The sequence below is a fragment of the Hakea prostrata genome, chromosome 3 (genome assembly GCF_041222555.1).
Source record: "Hakea prostrata isolate BN-2017 chromosome 3, UWA_Hpros_2, whole genome shotgun sequence".
Lineage (NCBI taxonomy): Eukaryota > Viridiplantae > Streptophyta > Magnoliopsida > Proteales > Proteaceae > Hakea > Hakea prostrata.
In genome coordinates this window covers 602,193-621,549 of record NC_142602.1, presented here as the reverse complement: position 1 = coordinate 621,549, position 19,357 = coordinate 602,193, and the positions used below count along the sequence as shown (strand labels likewise).

General features: G+C 39.0%; 1 protein-coding gene across 1 annotated transcript; it reads right to left on the bottom strand.

Annotated features, from left to right (window-relative positions):
* Nucleotides 1-254: 254 nt before the first annotated feature.
* Nucleotides 255-5,132, bottom strand: LOC149019817 (E3 ubiquitin ligase PQT3-like). The gene is made up of 13 exons (XM_089146834.1): nucleotides 4,408-5,132; nucleotides 3,889-3,991; nucleotides 3,513-3,596; nucleotides 3,338-3,422; nucleotides 3,089-3,255; nucleotides 2,882-2,961; nucleotides 2,705-2,770; nucleotides 2,512-2,605; nucleotides 2,264-2,412; nucleotides 2,006-2,146; nucleotides 1,679-1,927; nucleotides 1,350-1,590; nucleotides 255-866 (listed from the first exon to the last, which is right to left on the bottom strand). Exons 1-13 carry the CDS (start codon nucleotides 4,571-4,573, stop codon nucleotides 461-463), a joined length of 2,031 nt encoding a protein of 676 aa, XP_089002960.1. The 5' UTR covers nucleotides 4,574-5,132; the 3' UTR covers nucleotides 255-460.
* Between the last annotated feature and the right edge of the window lie 14,225 nt (nucleotides 5,133-19,357).

The window sequence follows — 19,357 nt, the reverse complement described above, 5'->3', positions numbered from 1 at the left end:
CAGCTTTTATGGCCCTCATTATGAGCATTGCGACCAAAATTCAAACATATTAGTTATTTCTTTACTAGATCGTCAAGAATGAACTAAAAAAATTGCGAGTGAAGAACTAGAAAATCAGGATCTGAATTCATAGTCTAAACTGACTCTGCTTTAGATCTGGATTGACACCAAAAAAAAAAAAAAAAAACACACACACACACCCCAAAAAGAAATGCCTTGTAAGAAATGAGTTGAGAAACTCAAAGCACCTTTATTATCATTACAAAATTGGTACAAATGTTTATTGGTGGCAACTTACAATAGAAATAACAAGATTTATCATCTGTTAGCCACTCAGCCACAGGAAAAAAAGGAGGAAAAAAAAATACAATCCACTTTATATGCACATCAGGTCTTTCCAGTTAAAATGCCAGTCTTCAAGTAGGCATCATACTGTTTTTTCACTTATAGCAGCCTTGGTTCATACTGGGATTGATCTCTCTTGAAAGGACGGTGATGATTGATACCACGAGGACTTCCTTTTGAAATTTCGATCATCATCATCATCATTATCACTACGGTCACCATTGAGGGTGCTTCTGCAGTCTCTCTGGCCACAAGACACAAGTGTTTCTGCCGAACACAACAGCTTTTTCTTCTTGTTGGGATCACCAGCCTCTCTGTGAAGCAGCTCCTTCTTGCATAAATCTTGTCCATCAAAGGTTGTACTAGATAACTCAATACTCTTCCGTTTCCTATCTGTTGCAGCCTTGCTATGATGATGCTCATGATTTTGATATTGGAAGAGCCTCCAATCTTGCTCTGTACTAGACTTCTTAGTTTGGTGGAACTGATTGCTGTGGTGTGAATGCTCTGAAACCCCAAAACTACGACAATGAAACAACTCAAATAATAAGCAAGCAAGAAATGAAATGAAATTGCATCTTAAGAGGAAAAGCAACAATATCAGTACTTCTAAAGCTATAACAAGGATAACTGCAAAATAAATTATATCAGACTTGAAAGCTAACATATGTGGGACAATATGAATTGAGGGTTTAAAACAGCTCAACAATGAAAGTTCATGGGAACCTGTATATTAATTGAATTGCACAATGGTTAGGTAAGAAAACAATTTTATAGATATAACTCTTCAGGTAAGAGCAACAGAATAAGGTTGTTTTTTCTGTTCATAGGAAGGCAAAATTTTGACAAGAAATCACATAATAAAACAGAGAGGGACTGCTAAGTGACCAGCAGTATCATGAGTCTCCTTCCTTACAGTTTGTCTTTAAGACACCACTATAACTGATCAAAATCCCAAAAGAAAATATCAGGTTGTAGGGATGTAAAATTTTACGCGATCATACCTTTGATGTGACAAAGAATCTGAAAGTCCAACAAGAGAACCTTGAAACATGGATCCTATAACGGGAACATTGAAGTCAGCAGCAGGATAACCAGAATGGGACATGGCACCATGATAATAAGCTATATATCCATCCATTCCAAGCGGTATGTTTGCCCCATACTGACATGCAGAAGGGTAAAATGGGATCACACAGTCGCCAGGTATAAGATTTGGAGGGGTACTCCACTGGTGGTACATATCTAGAATACATGAAACATTATTAAATACTGTCAGAACACATAAAGCATGATTTAGATAAAACACAATAACCAGGGACAATAAACTAACCTTTAACTGGCAAGTGGGTTTTCTTTCTCTTTTTCTTCAGTATGTTGTCCTTTTGCAGATTCACTGGCCTATCGGTCCCTGCCTCCACAGATGATTGCGGAACATTGGTGATAGCATCTTCTCCATCTGTCATTGCTTTTATATATAATGTTTCATCCTTTTTTGGTGCTGATGTCCTATCTCCACTTGATGCAAAAGAAATAGTGGAAGACAAGACTTTGCACTGCTCATAGTCAGTGGAGTCTGAACCTGAATAAAACAGCAACGTTCACACAACCATTTCTCTGCTATAATTTAACTAGAATTGCAAATTAGTGAAACACAAACCTTGGATTTTCATGTGACCAGAATTTCCTAACAACCGGTCAATAGTTGCCCTAACTGTCAAATTTGGCAGAAGATCATCTGCAAGCACATTTGCAGCCCCACAAAAGCAAACAGATTTGGAAAGAATATGGTTCCGAATACCTGTTTGAATTTCCATGTCAAAGTAGGCACATTCAATCATATCAGAGAACCTAAATGGCAGAAAGAAAAGCAATGAATGAAGAATAAGGTAGCTTATCAGAAATTGAGAACACTTACATCTATCACAGAAGCACGAAAAACAACACCTCCTCGTTAGCATGGCATCTACCATTACTTCCTTGCAAATAGGACAATGGAGTTCTGGTGGAAGTTTGGTGACAGATTTGGTGGAACTCAACACTCCAATTTCCTTCTCAAAAGCAGCCCTATTTTACAACAGAGTAGTCAATCTCCATGCCTTTGAACAAGTAATAAACAGTCATGAAAAGCTAAGGAACAAGATGCATCATGTAAAACACACTTACTCATTCACAACAACAACTGGATGAGATGTGGGTTTCAATCTTTTAAAGTCATAGTTGGGGTCACCATTTGTAGGGCAATCACGTATAAAATGCCCTGCACAGTCAATAGAAAATAATGAATGAGTTTTATTTCACAAATAATCCATGTATTCAGATGGAGGTGAAAGTTGAACAACAAAAAACATTAACATACCAGATATTTTGCATCTATGACATACATAGCCTTGTGGAGGTGTCATCTGATCCATCCCAGCCCGGCCTATTATAAACAGATCATAATACTCAGAATTCATACATTGGATAGCATTCATACAAAATAATGACAAATATTATTGACTAAACATTAATACATGGGAGATGGGAAAGTTACCATAACCCAAGCCTCCCATTGTCCTTCCACCTGTACCTATTCTATTACCTCTACCAGAGAAGACATCCTTTTGAGTTTGCCTACACATCCAATTAAAAGATTCAGATGTTGGAAATCAGAAAAAATATAAAACCGTAAAGAATACGTTAAGAAAAAATTATTATAACTTGATCAACCAATTAAACCCGTTTAGGAAGAACATCTCACCATTGCCAATTCAATGCGGGAGTATTAACTAGTGCCCTAATCCTGCTATCCTCATCGGTTTCACTTGACAAGGGAACATCCACCACAGGGTTACTGCAAGAAGTTGGCAATACTTTTGGAATGGCATATATATCTTCACCAAAATCATCCAAATCCAGTTCCTCATGCTGCAATTTTAAATCAAGCAATTATTATATACGTCTACATCAATGGTGAAAAACATTTAATAATATAGCTAAAAATGCTTACAAGTTTCCCACTGGATGATCGTGTCGTATCACAGCTACAATTAGCCTGCAAAGCCTCCACCTTATTCTCCTCTATAGATTTTTGCCTGCAACATGAAAAACATATCTCAGTCTGTTAGGCCAGATGATCAACATCTTTCTTTAAGAAGCAAAGAGAAAAGTAGACAAATACACACTGAGAGAGCTGTGTCCATGTGGTTGTTACAGTTGATTGTGACTGTGACTGTGAAGAGTCCCCCTTTTCCTCCATGGACTTTGGCCTGCAATGTAAAATATAGAGCAATCATCTCACTGTTAATGATCAACCATCTTTGTCCTAGAGGCAGAAGTAGAAATAATCAAATACAGATGGAGGTTTGTCAAGGCTATTGTTGAGTCCTGATATTGTTTTATATTAATACTGACCAATGACAAAAATGATGAGTCAGTTTCATCAATCCTCAGTTCAATCCCTAAGTCTTCATATATGTCAGGTCTTTAATTGGGAACTTATAAATAAAAAATAAAAACATATATATATTGAAATAATGAAAGTTGGACCAAAAATCGTACTTGGCTTTTTCAACAACAATATTCGGCATTCTATGCTTTCCAGGAATCCGACGAACAATTACAGACGTATATTTTGGTATCAACGTACTCTCCTCAAGATACTCTGAGAAATAAAATAGAATGTGTTAACAACTAAACAACAGCTTGAAAAACTCCATGTAGAGATGATCCAACTGGTCAAATGGCAACCATCAGAAATACAGCTTCACAAGCCCTACTAACCGATCTAACATAATTACGAACCGTCTAAATAGAATCTATACTCTGAAAACGTCTACTGGTAAAAATGGATAACTCATAAAACTCTTAAATTTCTCACGTTTCACGAACCCAATTATTCGTGGGATCCGGAATTGGGATTCTACAGGCTTAGGTGAACGGATCCAACCATAGAAGAATAAAAGATCTAACATCTAAAACCCAGAGAAACACATTAATTTTGATGATAACAAAAAAAAAACCTAGAAAGATCGTATGCACAAATTAATTAATAGTGATTCGCAGAAACAGAGGGCAAACCTTCATTGTTCCTAGGGTTTTCAAGAATGAGATGAGAGTTCCACCATGACAACCGATTGACTTCACTTATTTTGCCCTTTAAATCCGAAACGGATATGAAATCCCCTAATATGGGAATCGATGAATAATCTCTCGCACTCTTAAACTTGTAGTATACACCAGTCATATTTGCTTTGCTTCTATTAATATCTCGTTGTTTGCTACTTTCTCTAAATTCCTGTTAACAATTTCAATTGCTCAGAAGAAGGAAATCGCACAGAGAAACAAATAATCTTCGTTCAATATTGAGAGAGAATTACAGATACTTTTAATCTAACCTCTCTTTCTTCGACTTTTTATTTTTCAAAATTTCAACAACCCCCAACTAAAAATACAGATACAACGAGGACTAATACACAGAAACTCCAAGAAACTGCAGCGATATTGACGATTAAGATACGGTTGCCTGAACGATCTTCCGCGGAGAAAGACAAATAATCATAAACACTCTTCGATCAACGAAAATTGTTGGAGAACTTCTGTGACGAATCGAATCGTATCACGATCTCCCGTCTTTGAACTCTTATCAGAAACAATAAGAACGAAAATCTTCCAAAGCGCGAACAGCCGAACAAATTGGTGTTGATCTCTTCGTGGAGAACAAAAGACGAAAAGCAATTGATAGAGGAAACTTGCTAGGGCTTGCAAACTCCCAAAACGCTGATAGGCTTTCTTCGTCGAATAACGGATATATTGAGAAGTAACGTGCATCCCAAGCAATGAAACCGCGTTTTTTCAAATTTTGAAGTAACGTGCATCCCAAGCAATGAAACCGCGTTTTTTCAAATTTTGAAAAGAAAAAGTATAAACGGTTGAAATAAAATCCTAATTATATTGGAAGTCGAGCGTGTTCGTAAATCGTAATTAAGTAGAATCCTGACTGGATTCGGAATAAAATTATATATTAACCCGTATTTTTTTATTTTTTTTTTTTTTTTTTTTATTTTTTGGGTAACCTAAATATTCGAATTTTTTCGGATAAAGTACCCTAAATATTCGAATTAGGTTTAAGGAAAATTTTAAGGACATCCTAAGGTAAGTAAAAAATATAGACAAATGCCAGATAGGCAATTAATTGCCTCCTTTTTCATTTGATCCTTGGTTTCCTATATTACATTATAAGTTTTAGGCCCTAAAGCATTTAAGTAGTCTAAGCTCCCAATTCCCATGAATAGAGGTGAAAAAAGTCTCCACATTTTGTAGGGGTCGTAAATCCCACACTTGAAGATAAGGCCTATTCCGAAGGTTTGAGATATCTTCCAACCATATCCATTTTGGTTGAGAATTCAGATTCCTAAGCAAATAAAAACAACATAAAATTCCAAAAACTCTGAGAATGATATTCTACATACGGATGTACCCTATTGGTCCATACTGGCCCAAGTCTGGCATGACTTTTTATCCCAAATAGCAGCTTTGGCTTACAAAATAACTAGCCTTGACATGGTTAGGTAGAGTTCAGATTTAGCACTAAGGCCAACTTGGCTTAGTGTTCATTATTAACCACGTTAAGGGGTTAACTTAATTGATGGACATTAACATCTTATAACTAAGATGTTAAGTATTCAATTCTTCTTGGTGCCACTAACATGTAAATATTGTTCTTTGTAGTAGGCATAATTATTTTTTTATGTTTTGGATTTTTTTCGTCTTCTTTTGTTTATTTATATTTAGCAGCATGTCAAGGTAAACCTTGGGTGTAGTTATTTAATTTGCTAAATTATTCGTGGATAATTTGGCGAACCCAAATAGTACAAATTGTTCGCCGAATCTGCACTTTTTCTGTTGATCCAGTTTAATTCACGCCTACCTTTAACACATAAGAATAAATATTCTAAATAATTATGGCCAAGTAGAACCATTAGCAAATAATTCAACCTCATTTTAATAGTGTCAAAAAGAGAAAAAAAATCATTATATTTCACTCTTCCCGAGGGGCTCTCCATTACCGCAACGGGGTGTAAGTGATTCTTCCCGAGGGGCTCTCCATTACCACAAGGGGGGTGTAAGTGGTTCTTCCCGAGGGGCTCTCCATTACCCCGAGGGGTGTAGGTGGTTCTTACTGAGGGGCTCTCCATTACCCCGAGGGATGTAAGTGGTTCTTCCTGAAGGGGCTCTTGGATTGACTATCCTCCACAAAACTTATGAACATTGGTCCAAATCTAATTGAAACCTCAACATCTTGAGTTTTTCTTTTTGATAATAAAAATTTGAATATTTCACCTAGGCAGAGAAACAAGCCGCTATGCTGAAATGAATAAATATGATATTTCGAAGGTTTTGTTTCTAAGAGCATTTGATGTAAAGTTTAATGCATGGTTTTTTCGAAATTTTGGATATTTCTGTCATTTTGATTATGATAATTCAGTCATTGTTCAATTTTGTTTAGGAAAAATACAATGTTTTAGGGCCTATTTGGTTACATGAATCCAGAGATTTCAAATCTCTGGATTCATGAATCTAGAATTATACTCGTTTGGTTGTAAAAATCTCTAGATTCATGAATTCTATATATTCACCTTTTTACACTAAAAATGTGAATTTGTAGATTTATGGGTAAGGGGTGAAATCCAGAGATTTCAAAAAAGCTATACATTTGCACATTCACAAAAATCATGTCGATCAAATAGTTTTTTAGGATGAATCCACAGATTTCATTCCACAACCAAACACTTAATTTATAAATTATGACTCCATAGATTTGAAGTCTATAGATTTGAAATCTCTAGATATTTGAAATCTTCAGACTCATGTAACCAAATAGGCCCTTAGTGAATTTTGAAATCTCATAAAATTCCGATACCATTGAAATGGTTTTTTTGAAACAAGCCTTAATGATATGCTTACCATTTCATTTCCAAAGGCTACTTTACAAAGAGAAATCATTTTAGAAGAAATAATTGTTGAATTGATTGATTTGATCAAAGTCTGGCTTCCTCAATTCTATTATTTCAAAACCTCATTTTAGAATCATTGGGCAACCAATTAAAAGCCAACATCATTGCTAGAAAAGAAAAATGAGGAGTTTAAAGCAAGTCTTCCATTTGGGAAATAGTCATTGTATGAGTCTTTGTTTACTTGAGCAGTTCTCAGAGGATGACATGTGGCATTTTTGAGATCCAATGGTTGTGAATACAAAGGTGAGGATCACAACCGTTGGATCTCAAAAATGCCACATGTGTAACCTTCTGAGAACCACGTTGGAGTTGATAAAAAACACTACATGTCTTGGGTCATGAAAAAGCGGAATCTACTGTACTCTCTGAAGCTGGCTTTTAGGTTTTTCAAAAGGGATGGGAAGGCCAGGTTTTTTAAGCAGAACTTGTTCCATATAGAAATAAGAGTGAATTAGAGAAAAGAAAGCCCCAATATATCCTCAATTTGATCAAAAGTAGGTAACATTGGTAGAGTCCCTATTTTTGCTTGTACTAGATATTCCAAAATTACGTGACATTTTCCTTGGCCATTCAAGATGTTAAAACAAACACCATAAAATATTGAATCGAAATAGAAACAGAACAAAAGCACATAGAGATTTAATGTGGTTCACACATCAGGTGGTATGCTACTTCCATGGGTGAAGAAGAAAAGTTTTTTTCACTATGTAGAAAAAGAACAGAAGGAGATCTCACAACCAATCGCCAAGAACGACGTTACAAGAAATCTCACAAAAAAACTCTAATTTGAATATCCCAAATCTCTCAATAATGTGGTAGGTGAACATAAGATACATATATATAAACTCCAATCGGGTAAATGGGTCGACCGATTGGATGAGTACTCAGGCAAATCGGCATCGTCGAGAACAAGAATACTCAATTGGGGATTGGGTTTTTGTGTGTTTGCAACCACAACGTCAAACTACGATAGCCCTTCGTCTCCACCAAAAGCTTACCCACCATTTTACGACCCTATTAAGATTCAGGAGCATATAGGGAAGATTCCTTATAAACTCACATTGCCGACACATTCTCAGGTCCATCCGGTATTTCACGTGTTCACGTTGAAACCATGCTCGGGAAATCCTACTTGTGAAATCCCCTTGATTTCTACCCCTTTAAACAGAGAACCCGGGCCTCGAGTCGGCGACAACTGTGGGCCACTCAAGTTGAGACCGAAGGATTGGAAATGAAACCAATGTTGGTGGATGACCCTTTGTGATGACTCAACAACTCTCCTAGAGTTTAAGTGAAGAGAGAATATTAATCACGATGGTGTAAAAAAAGTGATTTTGGAACGTCCGTAGATCGATGATGGAGAATCTGATTAACACGAATAAGGTATCAAATCGAAGATCGTCGAAAGACCTTTCCAACAAGCCAAAAATCACCAAAATCAGAGTCTTTTTGGGGTCCAACTCTGGACCGGTTGGTTGGGCCGGTTGGGTGAACCAACCTCCACCCCATTTTCTGTTTTTGAGGCGAAAATGGAATTTCGGGTTTTTAATCCCTATTTTATGTTTTAACTCACCCGTAACCGCATTTGTTTATGCAAGAACGAGTTGGAGGCTGCCAGAAAAGGAGAAACCAAGAAGAAGAGAAACCAAGAAGAAGAGAGGTTCCCATCTTTTTGAAGGCATTTTGTGATTCGAATCTTCCTGAAATCACTAGGAAATGTTAGTTTTCTTTAATCCTTCTCTTATACATCATGTTGGGAGTAATTTCTCTTCTCTTCTTTTGAGGGATCTTGAAAGGGAAGCATCTTAGGTTCATTGCTCATTCCTCAATTCTTGTTTTAATGTCCCTTTCTAGTATAAGAAATATTGGTGCGATCCCTTCCTTTGGTTGATGCATTTTGACTCTCCGAGTCACCCACGGGTGATTTAGGAGAGCCAATTTGGGGCTTTTTTTATCTAGATTAAATTGGATCAAATTGAAGGTACTCATAGGATCCTTTTACTGCTGATTAGACTTTCCCAAAGATTCATTTCGATTAGATTTCGAATCGGTGGTGAATTAGAGACCATTCACTAATGAGGTTGAGAATACCCTTTTTAAACTAGTGGTCAGGATTCTATTTTCATGGGAAGATTTTGGGATATCTTTTGAAACCCAAATTGACTCTAATTTGTGATGATTAATCCTCTTGCATGAATGGGTTTATATATCTTTAGTCACAAACTTGTGGGAATGAATTACTAATCTTTGGAGAAAGGAATCTAGTTGAAAGGTGAGGAATATACTTAACCTTATATTACATGTATAATGATGTTAGTTAATTTTCATTATTGATATCTTGCATTGCTTTAGTATTATCTTGTGGTTATGTATGTGGCTGTTGAAAGGTAAGAAAATAAGTTTGTTTCTAATTGCTAATATTCTATGGTGATATGAGATGGATGAGATTGAATAGATTGAGTTTTTCTTTTCTTTTGCTTGAATTATTGATATAAAAATATATGGATGATATTGAATTCAATTTCTCCTTTTACTTTATGTTGCTTACTAGGGTTGCGGGTTCACCCATTGCCCTAGTGACCTTATGTGATTGCTTAGATTGTGATTGGGGAATGGGAATGCCCTTTTGGCGTCTCTGTCATTGGACACTAGTGGATGTGGTATTGGACGCATTCCTATGGTGCCCTTGGCATTTTTCCTGATTTCTAATTGACATACCTAAGTCATGTCTAGAAATGTTTGGTTATGTGACATCATGAGTACTACTACCCTTTCAGCGGGGTATTAAAGCCGGTTAACCCGTGATGTTAGTGGCTAGGTCTTGTGTGCCAAACAGGCCCACTATCATCATAGAGAGGCAGGGTTGCATATAATAGATAAGTGTTCCTAGGCGCTCAAGACCAGTAACCAACCTGCGAGAAGACATGGAGAGCATCCTGTCCATTATATGTGGATGACTGCTGGGTTAAGGGATAGGATCCAACAAATGCCTCCCATTGAGGATTTCATTCATAAGTGGAAAAAGATACTAAACCGAGTTGGTTGGTGCCATAGAGGAAGTACCGGACCATATGTAGTACAAGACCGTATGACTTTGCATTGGGCCTAGTTTTATCTTTGACACGCACAAAATCTTATACCAATGGTGATGTGAGAGAGTGGTAACCTAATCCCCAACCATGGTTTGGCAGGACTTTACCCAACAACCGCAAAGAACCCAACATAGGTGCTTGAGTGCCGTTAGGGAAGAGTGACTGAGACCTCCCAAAGAAGACTGGTGTATGACTTGATGCGTGTCTACCATAGAGACTTCATGATAGAGTTAGGAGCATAATATCATAATCATTCATATATCGTAACATTGTCATTAATTACATTATCGATATTCATGTTATATGTGTGGTGTGGAATCTTGTGAATGAATGCATGATATGATGTTGAGTTGACCTCACTGAGTTCTATTGAACTCATTCCTTTTATATGTCTTTTTCTATTAGAATATACTGCAGGTTATGAGAACTCTTTCCAAGTGGAGGATTCGTCGCCGACAAACTTTCTCGAGGGAGCAACGGAAGAAGGTGTAGACTTGCATGGACTTCATGTCAATGTTAAGACTGTTATTATGGAGTTGGTTTCCATTAGAGAATTAGTTTGGTTTACTTTCCACTGCGAATAAAACTATCCTCTTTTCTTTTCCAAAACTCTGATGTTATACCTTTTGATTTGAAGTAATGGATGATTGTAACCATTATTTCAGTTTTGATAATTTTATATTTGAAACTTGATTTATTCTTGTCCGTTTGATTTTGCTATATCATATATTGTGTGGAATTGTCACTGAACCTAGAACTTATGGTGTATCACCCCCACGGGTATTCCGGTATGATTGGATCTAACTGGGTGGGGTGTGACACTACTGGTTTCCCATCTAACCTTCAAGAATTACCCATTCACCGGGAGCTAGTCGCCGTCCTCCAACACTCTCAACACCTCCACTCCTCTCTCAAGCAAGTCCTCGTGCGGTGCAAGGAATTTTCGGTTGAAGAGGTCACCTAGGAAGATTGGATTGTCCCACATCAATGTTACCCAAAACTTAACCTCGAGGATGAGGTTGCTGCTGTTGGGGAATGTAACGTTACACCTCAGTCAGTAGGTGGCAGCATACCTCAACCCTCAACTACCAGCACACCCACTAAAGACGTGGCAGGAGAACCTGTTCCAGTAAGGAAATCCTCCCACAATAGAAAACTCCCTTCATTCCTCATAGAGTCTGCATATGGTGCAGGAGCGGGAAGATTGAGCGGAAATTAACAACCATTAGGAGGGAACATTGGGTGTAATGGGAAGTCTAGGAAACTTCAAGAATTGAGTTGCTTTTGTATAAAAGGCATCGAAGAATTAACTATCCTCAAACCCCCTTCTCATATCTCCTTTTCTATGCTCTGATCTATTTCTATTTCCTCTTGCTTTCTCTAATTCTTCTCTGTTATAGAATTCTTGTTCTAATATTGGTCCGATTGCTGGTTTTAATGGCGGAAGGAACTAGGCAATGACAACCCCCCCCCCCCCCCCCCCCCCCCCCCCCCCCCCCCCCCCCCCCCCCCCCCCCCCCCCCCCCCCCCCCCCCCCCCCCCCCCCCCCCCCCCCCCCCCCCCCTCCCCGGGGTCCTGTGGCCGGGAATAGTTCCGTCCGCCCCGGTTTTCAGTTCTCTTCCCCCTTTGAGGCATTGCCCCGGTGTGGTGCCAATTAATGATGCTCTAAAACAACTTGGCACAACCTTTGTTAACAGGTGCTCAACTCTCATCTCTGCATAATTCTGCTATGAAGTAGCCTAACGGCGTTGGTTATACAAATTGCATCCATGGGCAGTTAATTGGAACAATTGATTAGGTGGATGGTGCCTTAGGAAGGTTTGATTTGACAAAGTTCTTCTAGATCTACTGGATACAATGACCCAACTGGGATACAAATCCAAACAGCAAGATTGGATATCCTCCATTTTAATGGAATTGATCCTTCTGGTTGGGTTTTCCATGAAGAAAATTTCTTTGACATTCACACAATTTCTAATTCTCAAAGATGAGAGTAGCATCAATTCATAGGGAAGGAGAAGCACTGCAATGGTTCCAATGGATGTACGAATCTAAATAGTATTTGGCGTGGAAAGAATTCATCATAGCCCTATAACACCAATTTGGTCCATCTTATTACAAAGATCATCAAGGAGATCTGGTCAAGTTGGTGTATGCAACCATTGTAGCAAAATACCAATCTTGATTCGAAAGTTTGTCAAATCGGGTCACTAGTCTACCACCGTCCTTTTAAGTCAACTGTTTTATTGCTGGTCTTTGTTTTGATATATGAGATGAGATTAGAGCTTTCTGACCACCAGATATGGCCTAGGCTATTAGCATTGGACAACTTCAGGAAGCAAAAATAACTGACAGCAAAAGAGGTTTTACTCACACAATACCAGTTTCCAATAAACCCCATTGCTTCCTACTCCATCTAAACCACCACTATACAGATCCACCTCTATACCATTGCTTCCAACACCAATTACAACTCTACCAATTAAAAAGCTTACCCCCTCTCAAATTCTACAACAAATGACCGAGGGCTTTACTATAACTGTGATGAGAGATTCTCTCTGGGACATCGTTGTAGAAATCAACAAGTACTGTTAGTGGAGTGTGATGATGATGAAATGATGGAAGAGGTAAAACCAGTGGAAAATTATAGTGAAGGTATTGCGGTAACCACTCAACCTTCCTTTCATTTCTTAAATGGCTTACCTTCACTGACTACCATAAGATTTACTGGAATGGTGCAAGGAAGACCTCTGCAGGTGCTGATTGAAGGCGATAGTACACCCATATTTTCATATAGGGACAAGTGGTGAAACTGAACCAACCTCCAATATAGTAATAATGGTAGGAGACAAAGGAAAGCTCTCGTGTGAAGGATTGGTGCAGCGGTTACCTCTACAACTACAGACGTATGAGGCGCATGTGGATGCCTATGTCTTTCTAGTTGCCAGTGCTAATCGGATCCTTGGAGTGCAATGGGTTGATACCCCTGGACTAGTGGTTTTTGATTATCAGAAGCTAAACATTGAATTTGACAAAGAAAGGCAACAAGTGGAATTGTAGGGGAAGCCCAAATTACCACCTACATCTTGAACGACACCTTATACGATCATCTTCACACCCAGCAGCGGTAATGCTAGCATCATAGGCAATGCCAGAGGATGCCAAGCGATAATGGTGTTTACCGAAGACGAAAAGAATTGGAATGAAAAGGAAAAATGGTTCGATTTGGTTTGGTTCATATATTTGGGTTAACTTGTAAAATTAGCTATAGATTCATTTAAGTGGATGAATTTTGCATGTGGGGTATTTAACAATCAAGATTCAACTTTTAACAAAATATTTTAATCTAACCGTCCGCTACTTGGAGCAGTGCCTACGACCCAAGCAAAATCCCCCTTGGACTAGTGGTTTTTGATTATTAGAAGCTAAACATTGAATTTGACAAAGAAAGGCAACAAGTGGAATTGTAGGGGAAGCCCAAATTACCACCTAATGAGGTATAGTATAATAGGCTTAAGAGAATTCTCACGGCTCAAATGGATGCTATGTTATTCATACTAGAATTGGATCCAGAGCATAAGCCCACACCCAACCTAAAGTAAGCCCAACTGTTACAAAAATACCAAAGAGTCTATGAGGAGCTGAAGCAGTTACCACCTTCACAAACCCAAGATCATGTGATCTCTTTGCAACCCAAGGTACCTCTAGTCAAAGTGCAGCCTCACCGATACCCTCACTTCCAAAAAGAAGAAATTGACGTCAAGTGAGTGAAATGTTATGGGCCGGAATTATCCAACCAAATATTAGTCCATTTTCATCCCCAGTGTTATTTGTTAAAAAGAAGGATGGTACCTAGCACTTTTGAGTCGATTATTGAGCCTTAAATGCTGTGATTATCCCCAATTGATTTCTTATACCCACCACCATTGATGAGTTAAATGGTGCTTGTGAAACCCAGCCCTAAACGTTGACCCGGAAATCCTGTTGTTTGTAGGTCCGACAACCCGAAGTAAAGCAAGAAGTCAGCTATGAGCCATTCCAATGGAAGACTTGGTGGCTGGCTTAGAATCCATGAGAGTTGATGTCAGTGTTCCATTTATGGAAACTGCACCTTGATGAAGATGGAATTAGTTGATAGACTTGGAGTACTCTCTGGCTTGGTTCAAAGGCATTTCTACCTACTTGGTAAGTCACTTAATGTGTGTGCAAAACCCCTTTATGTTTGGATTTGATTAGAGCCTTCATTTCCCTATTTTGGACTTGCTGTCCTGATTGGTGGACTCATTGGTCGACTGGGCCAGTCGACCAATCAATCGACCAATGAGATCTGATTTTGCTGATTAGGTCTTTGCTTGCTCTATTTAAGTCCAATCTCGAGTCTACTTCGTATTTTCTGCCTTCAAACTCTTTGGAACGTACAGAGCCCTCTTGCAAGTCATCTCCCTTGCATCCTTGGTGATTTTCTTGACGGATCTTCATCAAATCTCGTGCATTTTCACAAAAAGGTATGTGATCATCCTCTTCTATGTTTCATCTTTGATGTTTCATCATAGAATCATATTGCATCATGTGTTTCATATCATATAGCATTTTACTTTGCTTTGAAATCCTGCTATTTATGTTGTTATGGATTAACTGCCTTTCTAGGTTTCTTTGAAACTCATTCCTTTTTGTTCAATATCTACAGATAATTGAAGGTAAATGTTATGACTATGAAGGTCAATATGAGGAAGCACAAACTGAAGAAGTGTACTTCACGCAAGGTGCTGGCAACCATGAAGATTACATTGAGGATTCCTCAAGTGGTTTTACTTGTTACCAGGATTAGCCCTACTGTGGAGTGGGAACGTCTGAGCGTCATTGATGAAGTCTATTTTTATGAAGACATTCTCTATAAAGTAGAATAGACTTTAATTTAGTTTGTTATATCTTTCTTTCTTATCTTAGAACCAGATGTAATCTTTCTTTTGACTTACGATCTACTTTTCCGCTGGTTGTAGAGTGAGATTCTGCCTCACTTTACTTATTGATTTAGACATTTTGATTGTCTTTCGTACTCTGATGATATATGATTTATTCCTTCCTTATTTGAATCTTTTGGATTATACTTGTACATTGATTATTATTGTTCATGATTATGTTATTGTCTATGTGGGAGGTTGATTACCTCGATACTTGATCTTCGGGGCTGTGGATCACACACTCGGGTATGCCAGGTAGGGTACCGGCTGGGTGGATGTGATAGCGCCACATTTGTCTCTAAATTGGATTTACGATCCGGGTACCACCAGATACAAGTCCGGGTTGATGATACTCTGAAGACAGCATTCTGGACCTATGAGGGCCATTATGAATTTCTGGTCATGCCTTTTGGCTTGACCAATGCTCCAACCATGTTTCAATCTATGATGAATAGGGTACTTAAGCCTTATTTGAGGAAATTTGTCTTAATATATTTTGGTATGCAGCAAGGGTGAGCAAAACATTTAGAACATGTGGGCTTGGTGCTGGAAATGTTGGATGCCCAACATCTTTTTGCCAAATTGTCCAAGTGTGCCTTTGGACAAAATCAGTCAATTATTTGAGCCATGTAATTATAGCTCATGGACTGGAAGTTGATCCAAGTAAATTCTAGGCAATAGTGCAATGGCCCATTCCGAAAAACATAAGGGAGGCACGGGCATTTTAGGGATTTATTGGTTATTACCATAAATTCATTAAAAATTATGCCATAGTTGTAGGTCCACTTACAAATCTACTTTACAAAGAAGTTTATTTTTGGACAGATGAGGCCCAAAATGCTTTCAAAACTTTGCAATTCCATCTCACACTCGCACCTACCTTAACATTGCCAAATTTTAGCAAACCTTTCATTGTGGAGACTAATGCATCAGGAATCAGCATCGGTGCCATGTTGTCTCAGGATGGCAAGCCCATCTCATATTTCAGTAAGAAGTTATCTAGTAAGATGCAAGGGGCCTCTACCTATGCTTGTGAAATTTATGTGATACCTCAAGGGACGGTCAGCAAATGGCAGCAATAGCTTATTGGAAGCAAAATTTTCATTTGCACAAACCAAAAGAGTTTGCGTGAACTCACCACACAAGTGATTCAAACATCCAAGCAACAACAATAGTTGACGAAGCTCTTAGGGTTCCGGTTTGAAATCATTTACAAACCTAGGCAAGAAAATACAGCGGCAGATGCTTTATCATGGTTACCCGAGTCCCAAATGTTCTCTGCAAGCATCTCAGGCCTTACAATGAAATTCTTACCTTAATTAAAACAAGAAAGTGAGGCTTCACTACTGTCCAACGCATCATCCAAGAGCTACAGAAGGCACCATCCAAACATTCCAATTATTCTTACAGAGACGATATACTTTTTCATCTTCATCGACTAGTTCTTTCCCTTGAGTCGACACTCTGCCTGTAATTCTTGGCCAAATTCCATTTAGCCAAAAGTGGACACACAGGATATCTTCGCACGGTCAAAATATTGGCAGCGAATGTCTCCTGGATCAATATGCGCAAAGATATTAAAGAATTTGTGGCTCATTGTTTAGTCTGTCAACAAACCAAATCCGATCACAAGACAACCACTATCTATACCAAACTAGATATGGGAAGAACTCTCCATGGATTGCATCATCGGATTACCGCCTTCTATTGACAAGGCAACCATCATGGTCGTCATCTACCGTCTCTCTAAGTATGCCCATTTCATGCTCTTGCCCCTAATTTCACAAGCTACAAGGTCGCCACAGCTTTCATGGAAAACATTGTGAAGCTCGATAGAATTCCCATCTATCGTCAGCAATCGTGACACCATCTTTCTTAGTTCATTTTGGAAAGAATTATTCAAATTATAGGGACTTCTCTCTATATGAGTTCGGCCTATCACCCTCTGATGCGTCCAAAATCTGCTCAGCCCTTAGATCACTTGAGAATGACTTGCAAAACAATCGTCAGATGTGGCCCGACTGTGGGGGTCGGGAGTCCACCTCCGATGGCTAAGTCAGTTAATGAATTGATCACAAAGGCTCTGACTAGCTGCAGAGCTAAAGTAAGAATACGATAACTGGGAATACGATTCAAATACCTTCTTTGTACGTAGGTTTTGACTTATATAGAGTTTACCTCTTAATCCCGTTCGTTGAACTTGTACGCGCCTTCTTTTGGTGACCGACAGATCTTGATGATTAGACCCGTTAGTGGGGTAATGGATAACTTCCCTTGATTGCATGATCTTGATGCTAAGGTGTGGCAGTTATCCGAGTTGGCACGATCTTCCGCTCCTGCAAGTGTTGATAACCGTCTCTTTGATGAGCTATTCTTCCTGAGAATCTCGGACTCGTGCTTGCCTGCTGACCGTGTTAGGTTTCTTCTTGAACACGCCATCTTCGAACCCGGTTTGCTCGAACCTAAATCGGTCGGTTTGTCCCCGACCGAGGTTGAGGGTTGAACCAAGGATGGACTTGGTTCAACAATATTCTTTCCCGTATCACAAGCCCCCCAGACCAAGCGTTTGGGAACACCGAGGGCTTGGTTTGATTCAAATCGAATGTGAAAACCGAACATGGAATCCGAACAATTGCTTGTTCTCATAAATGTCAAGTTGCATTTAATGCTGCTGTGTCATCACTCTCCTCGAGTTACATGAACGTCTTCAGCTTTCACGCGAGAGTTGCCACGTGTTAGTTATAGTCGAAACCATCATTGCTTTTAACTCAAAACGACGGTTCCTCAAAATGTCAACTTCGATTTGATTCATTTTCATCTTTTCGAATCGTCGCCCGATCGTAATCATCAATCTGAACTGATCTTGATCATACACGTGTCCATTGGTTGGCTTATTTAAAAACCGCCTGTTGCTTTTTAAATTTCATTCTTGTCTGCAACTCGAAAACTCGTCGTTGTCTTCTCTGTGCCCTAACTGCCTTTCTACTTCCAAGCTTCTTACTTCGGTGAACAAGTAAGTTTAGTAACTTTCTTGCCTTCTTTGCTTGCTTTAGTTATTCCTTTCACTTTCGCACTTGTTTCTTTTCTTTCCTTGCAATGGGAAGTGGTAAAACCTCTGATGAGGGCTCCCCTGAACGTTACGCCGGTCAGGGCAATTCTGGTGACAAAACCACTGTCTCTGTTTCTGTCGAACAATCATATAATGAAGAGCAGAAATTGACTGAAGTTTGGCGTGAGTTTGAAGAAGTGAGCCAAAAGAAAGAGATTGAGGTTCCAACTCTTCCTCTTTACTCCAAACCATCTAAACCTTCGAAGGTGCCTACCAAGGCCCCTTGACAATTTAAAAGACCCAAAGAAGACCCGAGTTCTTACGTTTCTATATATACCGATGTTGAGTTGACTTCAGCATTCCAACACTTTGAATTCCCTTTTGATTATTTTCTTCGACTTCCCAACTCTGATGACAGGGCCAACTCGAATCTTTATTACGAATTTTCGTTGTATCTGGACACTCTAGAAAGTGGAGTCCGGTTTCCCTTTTTCAATCCTTTGTTTTCTGCCATTTTGAATCACTGGGAGATTTGTCCCGGAATGCTTCTCCCCAATAGCTGGCGTCATATTGTCAGCTTTCTTGGTTTATGCTTCGAACTTAGCATTAAACCTTCTCTTGCTCTTTTTGTTCATTTCTATGCTCTGTCTCAATCCCACCCTTTGGGTTGGGTTTTTATTTCCAAGCGTAACAAGATTGAGCTTGGATGGTCGGGCAGCATCCTAGCCAAGGGTACCTGTCCATCTAACCATAAGGGGTGGCGCGAACGGTACTTTTTCTGCTGAGCGCCCCAAAAAGATTTGAACTTCCCGATTAGTTGGAATTGGCTTGATTCCTATACCGAGGCTAATCGCGTTCTTCCGTTGAATGAAATTGAACAAGTTGCTGCCAAAAAGATCAAGTCAATTTCGT

Coding starts and splice junctions, on each gene's coding strand:
- LOC149019817 (XM_089146834.1), bottom strand. CDS start 4,573: ATGACTGGTGTATACTACAAGTTTAAGAGTGCGAGAGATTATTCATCG. Junction 3,423..3,512: donor ACATGGACACAGCTCTCTCA/GTGTGTATTTGT, acceptor TTCATGTTGCAG/GCAAAAATCTATAGAGGAGA. Junction 2,413..2,511: donor CCAGTTGTTGTTGTGAATGA/GTAAGTGTGTTT, acceptor GTTGTAAAATAG/GGCTGCTTTTGAGAAGGAAA.